The 16,908-nt window shown below is 52.4% G+C and overlaps 7 protein-coding genes across 7 annotated transcripts; 3 read left to right on the forward strand and 4 right to left on the reverse strand.

Annotated features, from left to right (window-relative positions):
- Window positions 1-736: 736 nt before the first annotated feature.
- On the forward strand, window positions 737-2,533 carry AYO20_05730 (hypothetical protein; the record flags this gene model as incomplete). Its single annotated transcript, XM_022644023.1, has 4 exons — window positions 737-888; window positions 956-1,083; window positions 1,143-1,433; window positions 1,491-2,533. 4 exons carry the CDS (start codon window positions 737-739, stop codon window positions 2,531-2,533), a joined length of 1,614 nt encoding a protein of 537 aa, XP_022500027.1.
- Window positions 2,534-3,327: 794 nt separating this feature from the next.
- Window positions 3,328-4,092, forward strand: AYO20_05731 (hypothetical protein; the record flags this gene model as incomplete). Its single annotated transcript, XM_022644024.1, has 1 exon — window positions 3,328-4,092. One exon carries the CDS (start codon window positions 3,328-3,330, stop codon window positions 4,090-4,092), a length of 765 nt encoding a protein of 254 aa, XP_022500028.1.
- A 616-nt stretch (window positions 4,093-4,708) lies between these two features.
- AYO20_05732 (hypothetical protein) lies at window positions 4,709-7,519 on the reverse strand (the record flags this gene model as incomplete). Its single annotated transcript, XM_022644025.1, has 4 exons — window positions 4,709-4,849; window positions 4,947-6,835; window positions 6,899-7,422; window positions 7,476-7,519. 4 exons carry the CDS (start codon window positions 7,517-7,519, stop codon window positions 4,709-4,711), a joined length of 2,598 nt encoding a protein of 865 aa, XP_022500029.1.
- Window positions 7,520-8,306: 787 nt separating this feature from the next.
- AYO20_05733 (hypothetical protein) lies at window positions 8,307-9,079 on the reverse strand (the record flags this gene model as incomplete). Its single annotated transcript, XM_022644026.1, has 2 exons — window positions 8,307-8,360; window positions 8,435-9,079. The coding sequence occupies 2 exons, from the start codon at window positions 9,077-9,079 to the stop codon at window positions 8,307-8,309; spliced, it is 699 nt and encodes a 232-aa protein (XP_022500030.1).
- A 603-nt stretch (window positions 9,080-9,682) lies between these two features.
- Window positions 9,683-12,247, reverse strand: AYO20_05734 (hypothetical protein; the record flags this gene model as incomplete). The annotated part of the gene is made up of 2 exons (XM_022644027.1): window positions 9,683-11,554; window positions 11,606-12,247. The coding sequence occupies 2 exons, from the start codon at window positions 12,245-12,247 to the stop codon at window positions 9,683-9,685; spliced, it is 2,514 nt and encodes an 837-aa protein (XP_022500031.1).
- Window positions 12,248-12,629: 382 nt separating this feature from the next.
- On the forward strand, window positions 12,630-13,577 carry AYO20_05735 (hypothetical protein; the record flags this gene model as incomplete). Its single annotated transcript, XM_022644028.1, has 1 exon — window positions 12,630-13,577. One exon carries the CDS (start codon window positions 12,630-12,632, stop codon window positions 13,575-13,577), a length of 948 nt encoding a protein of 315 aa, XP_022500032.1.
- A 519-nt stretch (window positions 13,578-14,096) lies between these two features.
- Window positions 14,097-15,662, reverse strand: AYO20_05736 (hypothetical protein; the record flags this gene model as incomplete). Its single annotated transcript, XM_022644029.1, has 2 exons — window positions 14,097-15,456; window positions 15,523-15,662. The coding sequence occupies 2 exons, from the start codon at window positions 15,660-15,662 to the stop codon at window positions 14,097-14,099; spliced, it is 1,500 nt and encodes a 499-aa protein (XP_022500033.1).
- Window positions 15,663-16,908: the final 1,246 nt, after the last annotated feature.

A 16,908-nucleotide genomic window follows, 5' to 3' on the forward strand; every position in this document is an offset into this window, starting at 1 on the left:
CTCGAACCCGAACCCGAACTTGAACTTGAACTCGCAGGGGGCAGGAAAGTGCTCGTGAATATCGATGAGTTGTGTCTTTTGTCTGGTCTCCGAGTATGGAGAGTGTTTGGGAGACACAGTAAGACTGGGAAGAGAGACAAAGACACGAGTCAGTCAATCAAGCTTGATCGAAAGAGCCAAGCATGGCACTATTTCCGCCACAACGAGACCACAAAGCAGACAGAGTTGAGTGAGAGGAGCACAGAGAAGGTTTGGTTTACAAGTCCTTTCACTCACCGCAGTCATCATTGGTTCCCCCGCAAAAGTTGCAACACCATCCATTTGCTCATCGTGCCATCGTGCCATCTTGGATCCGTCATCTTCCTCTCCCCGTCATTTCGTCTCCAGGACCCGCTGCACCCGCAATTCTAGACCCCCCTTCGCTTCTTCGACCAGCCTTGTCCTTTGCTGACAAGGGTGCCAGGTGCGTTTTCCGGATGGCCAGGCCAAGACTCACGGTTGTGACCCTCGCTCTGTAAGCCCCGGATTGTTTATTCGTCCCTGACCATTCGATAGACGATGGAAGCGGATGATGGACCTTGCCAATAATCAATCAGCAACCCACGGCTGCCCTCGGCGATGCCATGGCGACCCAAGACTACTTAGACCCAGTCGCCCCCTCCTCTCCAGATAATGCTTTTGTCTCGACATCTTTCATTATCGCCACACTTTGTACATTTATCCACACTCATCCAACATGGCTTCTAAAGATCACAGCGCAGAGGAACGTCAGGTGGATCATGCTGTCCGGCAATCGCTTCAAGATGAGGCCATGAACGAGAAGGCTGCCGCCATGCACACGGAGAATTTCCATGAAGCTGCGGAAAGAGGCCATGCTGCTACCGACAGGTATGCCAACCATATTCTCGCCGTGAATGGAGAATAGGCGAACGGCTGCTGACGCTCGCTACCCTAGATATGGCCACTCCCTTGTGACCTTCGACCCCAAGGCTGAAGCCAGACTGCGCTGGAAGATTGATCTCTACATCGTGCCGACGGTTGCTCTGCTCTACCTCTTTTGCTTCATTGATCGTGCCAATATCGGTTCGTTGCACAGGGTCTAATGTGTAATGCCGTACGAGGTACTGACGGCCTTCCTCCAGGTAACGCTAAACTCGCTGGGCTTGAAAGAGACCTTCATTTGACGGGGAATGACTACAATGTTGTTCTCTCCACCTTCTACATCAGTTATATCCTCTTTGAGCTGCCAGCAAATATGGCGTGCAAGTACTTTGGGCCCGGCTGGTTCCTGCCCGCCACCTCGCTTGCGTTTGGAATATTTTCCATCTGCACAGCCTTCGTACACCATATAGGCGCGGCATGTGGTGTACGGTTTCTCTTGGGTGTGGCCGAGGCGGGTATGCTTCCAGGCATTGCTTATTATATGTCTCGATGTGAGTTTTTTCTTCGTTGACAGATTGTTTTTCTCTTGTAGCAACAACTTGCTTCAGGTGCAACCATGGTTCGTTGGTCCCAGCTCACAGATTTTGTAGGGTACCGTCGAAGCGAGTTGGCATTCCGGCTTTCGCTCTATATCGTTATGGCGCCTCTTGCGGGGGCTTTCGGTGGCCTTTTGGCTTCTGCCATTCTCAAGCTGAGCCATTTTGGAGGCCTTCATGAGTGGCGGATGATCTTCGCCATCGAAGGGATCATCACTTGCGGTCTTTCACTCATTGCCTTCTTCACCCTGACCGACCGACCCGAGACTGCAAGATGGCTGAGTCAAGAAGAGAAAGATCTTGCGATTGCTCGGGTCAAGTCTGAGCGCGTTGGTACGACCGAGGTCCTCGACAAGCTGGATGTGCCCAAGATTCTCCGCGGCATAATGAGCCCGGTCACCCTCGCCACGTCATTCATCTTCCTCCTGGACAACATCACCGTGCAAGGCTTGGCCTTCTTCCTTCCGACTATTGTCAAGACGATCTATCCTAAGAACTCGGTTGTGTCGCAACAACTCCACACTGTTCCGCCATATGTCGTGGGAGCTTTCTTTGTCCTTCTATTCCCGCTGCTCTCATGGCGGTACGATCGTCGCAACATCTTCTTCATCCTCTCTGCGCCATTGATGATGTGCGGATACATCATGTTCTTGGCCAGCACCAATTCTCACGTCCGCTACGGAGCAACCTTTTTGATTGCAGCAGGCGCCTTTTCGTACGGTGCACTCTGCAATGCCCAAGTCTCCGCCAATGTCGTGTCAGATACGGCTCGCTCAGCGGCCATTGGCACGAATGTCATGTTCGGAAATGTTGGGGGCTTGATATCGACCTGGTCTTTCCTCCCCTTTGACGCGCCCAACTACCATATCGGCAATGGATTGAACTTGGCTACCTCGTCGACTATATTGATTCTCTCCATTCTCCTACTGTTTTGGATGTGGGGGGATAATAAGCGGCGGGAGACCAAGGATATTGATACCGAGTTGGATGGACTGTCATTGAAACAGGTGCAAGACCTTGATTGGAAACATCCCGCCTTCAGGTGGAGGCCATGATCTAGAATGAACTTGTACAAGTACAAGGAGGCTGTGAAGCGAATGGCGCTGAGGCTGTGGGGAAGGAAAGGTGTAGTTGGTTTTCTGACAGTTGAGCCTTTCTATCTGGTAACCCGAGTATGCCGCATCCATTACATGATACTTGGTCTCTCCTGAACGTAGACATTACCTAGTATTGTATCATTCTCACTCTGACATCCTGGTGAGGCTCGTACTGTGGTTGACTGCCGAGCCGGGATGCGACAAAACGGAACATCATTCGTCCGGCCGCACCTACAGCCGAAGCTCTCTTTGCCTTGTTCTTTCTTGTAGACGATATTTATTTCCTGCTCTTCTCCACTGACCATATCTTTCATTCTGGAACACTGCTACAGTCTATGTAACTGAGAAGACTCAGCCTCATTGCTCGATTATGCCAGCTTGTCCCGTCCCGACGCGGGCAGGCTGGCGTCAATTCAGCCTCGCCAGGCAGACATGATAATTCCACCATCTAACCAGAGCTCTTGGAATTTCCGTGTCGACGCTGCGCTGTGCGGTGACTATATACTGTGCAGTGCTCCCTAGAAGGAGGTGATTGTTTTTCTATTGTCTTCTTGCTCTTACATATTTCAGTCCTTTTGCTTCAGCTGCTCTACGATAAGCTTGGAATATACTTGCCACAGAAGACCCCTGTCCACACATCTACATACAAGACACGAGCTTGTATTGTTCGATAATCAGCTATTAGTCAACGCCCTCGAGAGCCAGCGACATTTCCAAATCTCACAATCCCTGCGCGACACCTCTTCATGCCAATGGCACCGACAACCTTTCTACAGCGCGCACCGAAATCCTCAAAACCAGAACCCTCGTCACGCAACACCCACAAGAGTCTCGCTTCTCTGCCGCCAGAAATCCACCACATCATCGCCGACTACCTCCCCTACCCGGACCTGCTCTCCCTGAAGCTCACCGACACGTACTTCGCGGTGCTGGTCGGGCCGAAACTCACGGTCAAGTCGCGCGTCAGCTGGGTCCAGTCCCGCTACGCCCAGCGTCTGCCCGTGCCCACGAGCACCAAGCTGTCCTTCAGGACGGATGAGCTGTTCGTGGCGAATCCGGAGGTGAATGCCATCCTGCGACGGCGACGGCGTCACCTGGAATGCGCGGACCGCCGTGAACCCAAAGTTACCCTGGGATTCTCCGCTTTCACCGAGGTCGACCGCAACGTCCGTCGCCTCCGGGGAGCCCAGCAACTGGATACGACGGCGTGCTTGGTCACGGGGGCCCCGAACTGTCCCGCGATTCCGGACCTCGATACCAAGGTGCAGCGGTACAGGAACAGCGTGGTGGGCAAACTCACCGCTCCCGTCCTCCGAACGGTCGGCTGGCTGAGAGGGCTGCAGCCGAGTTTTCGTGATTCCTTGTCGTGCGCCGTGGCTGGATTGTCGCACACCCCGAGGGTTCTCTGGTCGTGGTTCCTGGCGACCTTGAAGCTCGCCTTTATAGTCGTCGTGGCCTCCGTGGCATGCACGGTTTGCCGTTGGCGCCCGCCTCCTGTCGCCTTTACGAATCCCTGAAGCGGAATCGGTATCGGTACCGACATCGACATCGACATTGACATAGCGGCGGCCGCGCCGCGGCGTACCCTCCTCTGCACTGAGGACTCTTTACAAATCAATAAATAAATCCAATGATCCTTAGCGAGCGATCCCACTGTTTTATCTGTCCCTCGTCCAATCAATTAATCACTTTGAAGCATATTCTGACAGTTTTACGACCGACGGAAGAAAGCCTGAAGCGACCAAAACCGGGAGAGTTGAATATGTCTGTTCAGTCACCTGAATGAAAAAGAAATTTTGCTCGAAAAAAACTCGAGATCCGGGAAACGAACAAAGTCTAGAAAATTGGGGAGGTCCATGAAATGAGTTGGTGGGATCTGTTGTCATGAGAAGGAATATCGCTGTCTCGAATCTCGATCATGTAGGTGTCTATGTGGCTGTGTATGTATGTAGCTATGATACGAAAGGGACATCGAGTATATATGTTTTGTTCCGCGTGTAGATTCTCTAGCACTTGTCGAACTCTCGTGAGGGCCAGAAGGTGTTTTTCTTTTCTTTTCGTAAAAAAAAAAGTCGTGGGCAATAAGAGTAGTATCGGTGGTCTATCTATGTAGTGTGAAGTATGGACTTTGTCTCAATCAACCACTCCCGCGGGCAACACCGAGATGTAATCCAGCGGGGCGGGCTCGATGCCGTCTGCCACGCCCACGATCTTCAAGACGTCTCCCCGTCCGACGGTGACGTTGTGGAATGTGATTCGTGCGGCGGAGTGGCCCTGGGAGAAAAATGGTGTCAGCTTTTTGTTCTGTCTGTCCACAAAAGACGGAATAGGGCAGGCATGGCTCAACGAAGAAGAAAGCGCCAACACTTACATCGAGATATACGCTGGGAGCGTGGCCCAGTCGGTCCTCGAGATCGCCAACCCACGATCCGATCTGGTGGTTGTTCAGGGATACTGTCCATTGAGACTTGCCGCCAATCAGATCATAATAGTTCACAGCCAGGCTGTATGTGCCATTGGGGAAATTCAGCGTCGTCGTCGCTGTGCCGGTGGTCGTGTTGGCAGAGGTCACGATGGCCGTCACATTCGAGGCAGCCTCAAAAGGTGACACGTTATACGGCTCGTAGCCCTGCAGTGTCATGCTCTCTGCCTCGACACGCCACGAGTGGTTTCCAACCCGATTTTGGCTGTCATCAATGCCCGACAGGTTGTGGTAGAAGTTGGTGATTGCGTCGCGCCACACAATCGAATGACCTGCCTGGTACGTCAACCGGAAGAGAGTCTCGTTGTACCGCTGCTGGTCGACCTTGCCCTGGAGACCTTGCCACTGCGTGACAAAGGTCTGTGCAGTTTCTGCGCCCGCATAGTGGGCGTTATAGAAGTGCTGGATGACGGTCTCGCCAGAGTGCAACTGCTGTGTGTAGTTGACGTGGTGGAACCAGAGAAGGAGATCGTCCGGTGTGGTCGAGATGTTCTCGTAGATGGCTGCGACCTCCACAGGATATTGTCCAGCGAAGCCTGTCCCGTTCGACACGGTGCGGTCCATTCCAATGGTCTTGCGGTCTGCCCGGGTCCATTGTCCCCAAGGGTTGTTGTCTTGAGATTGGGGATTGGGTCCAAAATGCGTGTACAGGATATCAGTCAGAGTTTGAATGCCGAGATTGCCCGTATAGTTTTCGTACGCGGGCCACGACGACATCGACATGTTAGTGATTGCAGCCACGACAGCCGGATTCGATCCAAACGTGAGCCGGATCCAGTCCTGTAAGATAGCCTCTGGATCGCTGGAAAAATCCCAGGCTAGGCGACCGTAACCATACACATTCGACATTGAGAGATGACTTCCCAGCCAAGTGTCATTAGTTCCAACATTGACCACAGCCGCGGCGCCACCAAGAGGCCTGTTGAAGCGCTTGCCAGTGACGATATCGCGGACGCGGGACTCGGTATGATTAGCTCGCATATCGAAGTCCAGGACTGTCTTCCACAAGGGAGGCAGGTATACCAGGTGACATTGCTGTCCCAAATACTCTTGCGTGACTTCTAGCTCGATTGAGGTGCTCGTATTCCGCAGGTAAGCAAAAAGAGGCGAAGCAGGCTCGCGGACTTGGAAATCAATCGGTCCGTATTTGATCTGAATAACGACATTTTCTGCAAACTTGCCATCCAGGCCAGTGAAAAACTGGACTGCAGCATTTGCGCGATCCTCGTTCCAGATTGATTCGTTTAAGTGGACACTGTCGTAGACGAACGCGCGAAATACGAGGATACCACCGTGTGGCTGTAGAGCGTTGGCAAAAAGGTTTGCTCCTTCAGCCAGGGTTCGGTTGTATGTCAGGGGTCCAGGCTGCCCTTCAGAGTTGGCTTTGACGAGGTATCCTGCCATGTCAGGAACACGCTCGTACAGAGTGTCCGTAACATTCGTCCACCATGCTATGACATCAGGATCTATTGGGTCGAATGTGCTGAGATTGCCATAGACCAGATTGGCTGTTGGCGAGGCGAAGTTTAGAGAAATACCAACACGCACGCCGTACGGCCGAAAAGCGTCCGCAATTCTTCCGAGTCCTTCCACATTTTCGGAACTAAGAAGAGAGGCGTTGGCATTGACATTGTTAACAATGATCCCGTTGATGCCTATCGATGCCAGGAGACGTCCGTAGGCCGAGACACGATCCAGATCACTGACAACCGTGCCGTTTGTGAAGAAGATCGAAGGACCACCGTACCCTCTCTCAATTGACCCGTCCAAGTTGTCCCCTACTTGGGGTTAGTAAAAAGACTTACAGCAATCCAACAATATAGGGTCTGCAGAAAACCTACACTGATTCACCCAGCGTAGAGGGGCATCCGGATTGGAAGCAAATGCGACGTTGGAGAAATTGCCTTGGGCGATCATCGAAAGATACTGGAATGCACCATAGAGGGCACCGCGTTCATTGTGGCCGAGGATTTGGACCGTTGACCCTGTCGTATTGAGCCAATATCCATCATCCACGAGTTTTGGGATCTGTGGAGGTTCGCTTAAGGTGTTCGCATACTCTGACACAGTGCCGACCAGGATAGATGTCGTTGTGTTGCTGAGTTGGTAACTGGTTGGGTAGATGACCGAGATGTTGTGATCCAGGATGCCTGCAAGACCTTTCTGTAGCTCTACGGCTGCAATATGCACCGGCCCATTTATTGTGGCATTCAAAGAAATGATGTTTGAAGGGAGACTCTGACTGGGCCTAGGAGAAGAAATGGGCGCATAGCGCAGCCAGGCGTCGATACCAGTTTCAGCAGCGGCAAGGCTGGCTGCCACGAGCACAAGGAACGAGCGCATCATGCTGAGTTCGCTGAGGATGCTGCTTGCTCGTTCGCTGGCGTACCGGACATTATCCAGACCATATATACTCACCATACAGCAGAATAGCCGGCTTTTTTCAATGCGGCACCTTTCATTTCGAGCTCAAGGACGTTCCCCGTACCCCAGGAACAATGGCTAACCTCGATTTGAACTTCTCCGCACAACGACCTGTGTCGTTCATTGGCTGCATGATGTCGATCAGCCCTGACTATGACTTGAACAGGGAAACGGCATGCTGCTCGGTGGGCTTATGCCGACAGGAATATGCAAGCATCGCTCCCGGAAATGGTGACATCAAAGCATCGGCTAAACCTCGAGGACCGAATTCAGGCTGAATGCACCGATCGAAAGCGGAGGAAGGAGGAACAAGACAGACGGTATGTCCATCTTGACGGCATTCTCCCCTTTGGTAATTAGACTACAGGGCAAACCAGGTCCAAGAAAGAGTGATGCAGTGTGGAGGGAAGTTGAAGGTTGGAAGAAGGGACGATGTTTGATATCCGTGGCGTATTAGTGAGTAGCGCTTCACCGTATAATGACTAAGCATTTATAGGGCAGAGCATAAATGCCAGTTCTTTGCTTTACAGCCTCGTGGCCTTGCAGGTCTAGATCCTTCTACTGCCCTCCCTGCCTCCCTACCTGTCATTTTCTTCCAAGAGGACTCGACGGTGGCAAGAAACATGGTATCTGGGTATATACAGACGGAGTATACTCAGTGGCATAAAACGACATGGCCACCTTCCTCCCCGACAACTGGCTTTCTCTTTAGTCAGTCCAAGCATATCGTACTGCCGGAAGAGTCATTCGAGGGCCTTCTACCACTGAAATCGACTTGCCCTTCCCGGGAATGTCGAGGTTTCACCGATGACGGTATTTCATAGCTTAGGGGTCTAGAGGACGCATATTCTGCGGCACCAACTCGACGATATATCCATCCTGAGACCACGTCCTCGGTTCAGCAACAAGACGTATTGGGATTGGACAGGGAAGGGGGAGAAAACCGCACTCACCGGATCCTTCACAAAGGCAATCCTGTCAAAGACCTTTCTGTACTCGTCGTGGATCTCGCTTTCAGTCCCCTTGACCTCGACGCCGATGCCGCGCTCGTTCTCCCAGTCACTGATCGGGATGCTCTCTCTTGTGCAGACGCCTAGATCCTTCAAGATCTCGACGCCGTGCTCCCTCATTCGTTTCAGGGCCTCTGGAACGCTGGGCACGGTGAACCCCAGATGGCCAAACCCAAGGTGCCCCGGCTCATTGCCCGTCGAGTAGTAACCCGGATCCTGTTTCTCCGAACCATGGACGTGATACAGCTCCAACAATCCCAAGGTATGTTGCAGCTTGGCGGCGGTGTCGGCGCCGAATTTCATCAGGTCTGCCCGGTGTTCGTCGGTCTGCGGGTACCCGAGGTAATAGATGGTGAAGGGGCCAACGTTCATGGTGAAGACGGTCCGCATCCCCATGATGTCGACGTAGAATGGAATGGATTTGGCCGGGTCGCGGATCCGCAACATGAAGTGGTTCAGCTTATACCCGATGGTGGGATGGTCGGGAGGAAGAGGAGGATCTCGTTGCTGGTTGTCGAACTGACCATTGGGCAGAAAGGCGCCATGAGGGAAAGGCGTGGGTTGTTTATGGCCGGAAGAGGATGCCATGGTTTTGTACAGAGTATATATGTATATATCTGTATACACTACCTCTGCGCCAGCGACGGCCACGACAATCAATATATCTGGCTAATCAGTACTCACAGTCGGCGCCACTTGGTTGACCAAGTCGATTATGTCGGGCAATCATTATATGGCAGTTTTTTTCTCAATCCCTGCAAAAAGACATTCGAGGCGGCATCGAAAACCTACTGGTGCATTGCAACTACCGAAAGCCGTCTGGGGCCCACGCCGGGATAGACCCATTATTACTCCTCGACCCTCATAATTGCGAGGGTCGGATCTGTGGGGCATACTTAGATTGAGTGCGGGAAAATGCCGGTGGACAAGCCTGACGTGCTCGAGCCTCTTCTATACAAAAGGACCATCCCAAATATACTCTCTTAGGAAGTGGGCTCACTTGCTCGGGGACTCAACCACGAAAGATAGCCATGGACAATACCCCCCTTCGCCATTATATGTTTGCGGATGGCAAGCTCATTTGATATGACATTCATCGCCGGAATGGCACAGCCCTCGCTAAGAGACCTTTCCTAGTATCGACGCCCAAAATATCATACCATTCACAATCATCTACTTATTCTTTCCTGGTCAATGAAACATGCTACTACTCCCTTCCCCACGCTCAGCAATGACTCTGCTCAAAGTCCCGGCAAACCGTGTGACCCGATCGGTGTCAAACTTGGCTGTCTCAATGGCTTGCAGCACATGCTTGATGCCGACTCCTACAACGTCGCTGCGCGTGATATCTCGAATCTCTGCGACCGCCCTGGAGATCTCTCCAGCTTCGAAGGCTTTGGATTCCTTCATGACAAATTCCAGTTCGTCGTACGTCCGCACGTTGGCGACGGGGACGTCGCTGTTGAAGTGGCGCCAGAAATCTAGTTGTTGGAGGACCGAGCGTTCTGTGGCTGTCACAAGGATGAGGAGGCTTCGTCCTGGTGGAGGCGCTTTGCGTAACAGTGCAACCAGTGTCTTCAAGATGGGGTTGGAAAATCGAGGGCCAATGGGTGTCCATTCGGTGTATTCCTCAATGTCATCCAGCACCACGCACGACATGGGTGATTTGTATGCGTCCATGAACACCTTGCTCAGGTACGAGATCTTCTGGGATTCCGACATTTCCAACGTATCCTTGTTGCTGACCAACTTGATGAACGGGTATCCGCTGTCGATCGCAATCTTGGCTGCTAAGGCCGTCTTTCCGCAGCCAGGAGGCCCGTGGAGGCACACCGAGAAGAGCGGCGTGGAATCGGGGTTGCGCACCTGTTCCACAAAGAGCTTCCCTTCCTCAAGCACGTCCTTGATATACTGTGAAAAGTGGATGACGCCTCCACGGAGGCAGTACGAGAGCTCTTCCTCTGACACGCCAAACGCCGGTTTCACTTCTTCCAGAGCACTTTCGAAATCGGCCCGCTTGACCTTCATATCTGCCACGTCATCCGTGATGCCCGCCATCGTGCCCACCTTGATATGGCGGGAAAAGGCAAACGACGTGGCGGACTTGACCAGACCACCAATCTCGGCGCCAGAAAAGTTCTTGGTCTTGCGAGCCAGTTCCTCGAGATTCACATCCGGGTCGAGGACCTGGTTATCACGCATTTTTTGTGTGTGAATCTTCAAAATTTGCGCCCGACCGTGTTCGTCCGGCAGGGATATCTCCATATGTAGCTCCAGACGTCCAGGCCGTAGGAGAGCATCATCAATCATATCTTTCCGATTCGTCATGCCGATAAGGAGGATGTTGTTCAACTGATCCACGCCATCGAGCTTGGAGAGGAGCTGGTTGACCACACTGTCTCCCACTCCGGTGCCTCCGCCGGCACCGCTACCTCTCTGCTTACAGACAGCATCCAGCTCGTCAAAAATGATGATGTGAAGACCGGATTCATCTCCCTTTTCTTTGTATTCCTTCTCTGCATCGGCGAAGAGTTTCCGGATGTTTTCTTCAGACTGGCCGACGTATTTGTTCAATACTTCAGGACCATTGATAACTTTTGGCTCTCTCGCATTGAGCATCTTGCCAATCTGTCGCGCAATCAATGTCTTTCCAGTACCCGGGGGACCGTAGAGTAGGATACCCTTCACGTGCTGAATACCCAGCTTCTCCACGAGCCCAGGAGGGAAGACGCGGGAGGCAAATGCTCGCCGGAAAATAGTCACAAATTCCGCATCCAACCCACCAATGCCCATATCCTCAAATTTAAAGTCGGGGGCGATGATGGAATTGGCAGCAGGCCGACGAGAGGAGGCTTTCAGGTTTATAGGAGTCTTCCCATCTTTGAAGAAATTGATCTGGGTCTGAGGTGTCAAAATGCCTCGTGCCAGAGGATCAGACGTTGTAGGCGCAGCTTTTTCGCTTAGGTCCGCCAGCTGTACTGTCTTGACTGTGAGGTTGAGTGGAATGCTTTTGAGGTCCATGAGGAACCGCTGACCGGGAGCGAACATCTGGCTGTTGAATAACTATCGACTAAGATTAGTATTGAACCATGGCCCAGGTACTTCTCAACATACTTTTGTAATCTCTTTGGCCAGATCATCCTGATCGTACGGCGCATCTGTGGTTTTCCTCGTGCTCGCAAAGCCAATTTCAATATCCATCGCACCAATATATGCCTGGGCCCCTTGGCTGAAGGGATCATAGACTTCTGCCTGCACAAGGTCTGTCAAAGCTACACCCATCCAAGATCGTTGGGGTTCGGAAAGGCCAATGCTGCCCCTGGGAAACGCATCAATAGGCCGAGATGAGACGACATACATGCCGTTGATAAGCAGGAATACGTCGGTGCCATCGTAGGAAGGAGGAACGTCCTGTGAGGATACGGCCACGAGGTTGCGGAAGGTATAGGAATTGTCTGGAGATTTTGCAGGTTGTAGTGTCATAACACCACTCCGACCTCTGGCAGGGGCACCACGACTGGGACTCGACTGGTGGCCCACGGGGCGCGGAGGCATGTTTCTCGCAGGCAGACCAGGACTGTCATATCTTGGCCTAGGAGAGTCGTAACCGTTCATGTGTGTGTCGTAGCCGCCAGCGCTGCCGGGCGGGGGGTAAGAAGGACGCCCTCCTCGCTGAGGAGACGGCTGCTGGCCGTATTGATCGCGCGGAGGTTGCCCTGAACCACCAAACAAGTTGTTTCTGTTGAGGAAGGACATGACTGGAGCGAGGGGTGAAGATGGGAAAGATTGAAGTCTTGAAGGGGGTTGTAACAAGACCCAAAGCTGGAAAGAGAGGACAGATCCACAGATATGATGTGGAAACGGATACAAAGCGACAGAACAACTGTAAGTCGTCACAAATAGGCACAGCAACTCCCAGACTGTTTCAAGCCCCCAAAACTGCACTGCGCCTGAGGCGGCGACTTCGAGGATGACATCCAGCACCTCCACTCCCCGATGTTTTGCCGGCACAGCCTGGTGGCGATAGAGACGAGGCTGAGGTGCCTCAACCTTGTCCCGCTATTTGTCCCCGCAACAATCTGTCGCAGGCACACCTCGACCACTTGATGGTCCTACAGCTGACAGTTTGATTTGAAAAATGCCTCTCCATCTCCTCCACAAAAAATCCTGGAATGTCTACTCCCCTGCGAACATCGAGCGGGTCAAGCGCGATGAAGCCAAAGCCCGTGACCAGGCTGCCGAACAAGAGAAGAACGATTTGCGGCGAGAAGCAGACGATAGACTCTCCATCTTACAACAACAGGGCAAGGGCAAGAGTAGGACCTTGAAACGCAAGCTACCGGGGGAAGATGACACGGATCGTGATATTCGACTCGCCCTGGAAAGTACATCCAAGTCCACAAGCAAGCCGAGGCAAGACTATGCTTCCCTTGTTGACGCCGGTGGCCATATCTCCCTAGTTCCAGCGCCTGAGAAACGGTCTCACGTAGATCAACAACAAAGAAAAGATCCATACACGGTCTACCTCTCAGACGCTGTAAACGGAAGAGATGGACCTAAAGACACATGGTATACATCCATCCAGCCAGAGCGAGAGAAATGGGGTGACGAGGATCCCCGGAAACAGGAAAGAGAACTCACGCGGCTCAATGCAAATGATCCTCTCGCCGCTATGAAGCGGGGTGTCAAGGCTCTCAGAGAGAATGAACGACAAAGACAGGAGTGGATGAAGGAGCGTGAGAGAGATCTCGCAGAAGTCAAAGGCACAAAGAGGAATGAACGGCACCATAGAAAGCGCAAGAGGAGAACGGCCCATGACAAAGATGATTTGGAGAGTCTGGAAGAGTTCAATCTGGACGAAGGATATACCAAAGCAGAGGTCAGCGCTCGACACCAGGAACGAAGAAGTGAACATCGACATAGGCGTCGCCACGAGCACCATCGCCATCACCGCCATCATCGTCATGGGCGACAAAAAGAGAATCATCAGAGTACAGACGAGGACCTAGGCCATCGCAAGGAACATGAGCACCAGGGGAGAGGCGTTGCCGATAGATTCGGCGGCAAAGGGGCCGAGACCACATGATGGAATCAAGATATTCAGCCACATCTTAGTAATTCAACCCCCGAAAGGATCTCAGATTGCACAGGATCCCAAGTGCTGATGACAATCATTGCTGTGACGGAGGACAATGTTCATCTCTCGCGCCTCAGAGGTCATACCCATCGCCTGCGAGGCACTTGTGTCTCTAGGAACTAGCCTTGATAAAGTGGCCACGTTTCAAATAGAGCTCTCTATATTGTCGAGAAACGGACGTATTTTCCAGGAAACGAAAGGCCCGGCAATACCACCCTGACGGAATATACCACTCTTCCGTGAAGCGGCTCCTCGTACAAGATATTGGGGTCATGTCTACCATTATTCACCATTCCAACCGCGAGTATTCGGGGTTTTGCTGTTGGGCATGCCCCAGTCGCCCCTTTGTAATGAAACGGGATCATCAAGATCAAAAAAGATACGACAAGGTCGTCACGCAAGGCGCTCATGGCATCTGGCAAAGCAAAGACAGAGTCACGTTTCAATGCCATTTCATGATCAAGAACATTATGTCCGCCTGTTGTCTAGATCCTCTCTCCGTTGCTCTTGAGATAGGGTTAAGACTTGCGCGATGTGAGCAGATTGAGCGTTGAGGTCACCGTCAACAACGGCTGCGTGGCACTTGGTGTATCTGCATGGCCTTCTCAATGTCCTCCGCAACCTTTGAGCACGCTGATGCAACTTGTCATGGCGTATATTGTTCAGCATAACCTCCAAAGCAAACACGAGAGTCTCCTCGACATTTTCATCGTCTGGGCTAGGCTTCTCTTTCTGTCTCTCTTTCAGTATCTGCTCGAAAACGTCCAGAATATGCTTCAATGCGTTCGGATTGGCGTAATAGCTGAATATGCCTGCTTCGGTTTCTGGGAGGAATGCCATGCCGACATTGAACAACATCTGGACGGTGATTTTGTATAGACGCGACTCTGGACCATGGCTGCAATAGCGACGGATGGCCTGGTGCCAGTTTCTCACAAACAGGCGTTGCCGCCGAGCGTCAGACTCCGTCCAATCCTTTGTCGAAAATGCAGCAATCGAGTCCAACAACAGGCCTCGTGCTTGTGTGAGCGAATGGACAACGGGGACGTCGCAATCCCTTTCGCCCACAAGACCTGTTCCATGCAGCAACGGACTGCTTGACGGAGTTTCTTCAGTCAGGACAGCATACGCGTACGACTCGCATACTCGAACCGCTCGCTCGATTGGCGCCATCGTGTCTAAGGTGGACCGATCAAACCTGGCTGATGACGCTTTGAGCTCTCCCCAGAGCCGTGATGCTGCCTTGATATGGACAGCTGCTGCCATATAATTCCGCTGCATGGTCTCGCAGATCCAGGCAACCAAGCACGCAACCGTCAGGCACAACTTGTCAGATGCCTTTGCGGTGGCCATCCTCGTGATCGCTGCGTGATAGTGCCAGAAAACCCGCGGTGTCACTCTCGATGTCATCGCTTTGCGGTACAAGCCCAGCTGCTCATCGACCATGGCTGCAGCCACCATTAGATGTCGGAGGATAGGGGATTGCCACGCCCAACGGGGGATGAAGCCGCACCAAAAGTCATTATCGGGCCCGAAATTCCCCAAGGTAGGCCCGGTCTCTTTCAACCAGAAGTCCAAACTGCGGCGCTCTTCTTGCGTGTCGCCAAACGAGACATTGATGGCTGTCGTCAAGTAAGGATCACACCAGGTCGAGAAATATTCTGCTGGTTGGGAGCTGTTTTCCCCGCCACCTCCGTCTTCAAGGGGCAATATCTCAGGCGGTTCCTTTGAACACTGAGTCTCATTTCGTTTCTTGGACTTTACCACGTCAAAGATCCACGCCCGAGGAGGATCATAACCCAGGCAGACTTTTCCGGAGCGAATGCACCTGATTCACAAGGTGAGAAACAGTCTGTACGTACGGTAGGGAAGGGCGACAGAGCAAGGTTGGTACCTTTGGCAAGTTGGTTTCTCCTCGTCGCATTTTATTCTTCTCCGTTTGCATGTTATGCAGCCGCTGCGCACCTTGTGATGAAGCTGCTTGACCCGAGGCTTTTCGTCCGGAGCAGCAAGACTTGATTTGTTGTCGTCCATGTCGCTGCGACCGCTCTCCTTGGGTGTGGGCAAAGAGCCATTTGTCTTTGCTCTGCTTGATTGAAACATTAATATTGGCTCTCAGAGGGTCCTTGTTGCTCCGCACATACCCACGCCTTTGGTGTGAACCCGTCTCTTTCTTCACTAACGCCTGAGATTCAGACATTTGTGAAGTTGCTTGTCCAAACATCATTTACAGGATATGTATCGTGGGATGAAGCGACTTGTCAAAGACTGAGAGTTACCATAGCACAGCTGATGTTTGATATTCAGCGTCATCCCAGCTGAGCGGGGAAAGGAATCGAAGACGCTACAAGATTACATTGAACTGCGGCTCAGACCATTGAGGACCGTGCATCTCTATCAAGGCCCGGCCCATACCTCTTGGCCCCTCGACGTCAATCAGGCGTCCGGCATAGACGGCAAGGCTTAGTTACAAGCACGAGTGGACAACTAGTGGTAACGTGGCACAGCGGAGGATCGACCGCCGAGACTCTTGTTGCTCTTATTCGTATTGACTAGAGGGTGATCTTGCAGGATACTGGTAAGTCGATATTGTTCAGCGTCTTGGGTGACGTCCCTGTTACACGGGCGGGAAGTTCGTATAGAGCCCCCAAAAATGGACAAGCTCCTTCAAACGGATCCAGCACGCAAGCACCTAGTGTTGAAGCATTCGACAAGGTATCAGCCTATCGTTGCGACGTCGTATGCTAATGCATTGACCACATGTGGAAGATGACTGTCGAGGCGGGGGAAGAACCAATCAAAGATGTACAGCTTTGTCTCCATCAAGCAGATCATGCGGGAACCCATCAAGGATCAGTCGAAGCCGTCCACGCCGTCAAACCATTGAGCCGCAACCGCGTAACATCGGGCGTCGATCTGGAAAGGGATACTTGTGCCGTAATCAGCTTCTACTCTGGACTCGCCAGGACTCACCAACGCGTCTATTCTCATGCTAAACACATTCCGAAGAAGCTGGTGGGCACCGGGTGACAAATATCGACCCTCTGCATACCGAGTATTCGGAGAGGAACCATCCCCGACTTTAAGGCCCAATTATGCGAGACGGTAAGCGCACGGCCACAAGGTAAAAGGACACTCTTCCTCCACCTGACCAGCCATGGAGGAGCAAATTGAACTTGTCATCGCAGGCCCAATGACTCACATAGGTACTCCCATGTCCTTCGAAGTGGAGGTCTGAGCGCTCTGATCAATCCGGGAACAGTGTGAACAGTTCTAGGCC

This window comes from Fonsecaea nubica (genome assembly GCF_001646965.1).
Source record: "Fonsecaea nubica strain CBS 269.64 chromosome Unknown Scaff34, whole genome shotgun sequence".
NCBI classification, from domain to species: Eukaryota; Fungi; Ascomycota; class Eurotiomycetes; order Chaetothyriales; family Herpotrichiellaceae; genus Fonsecaea; species Fonsecaea nubica.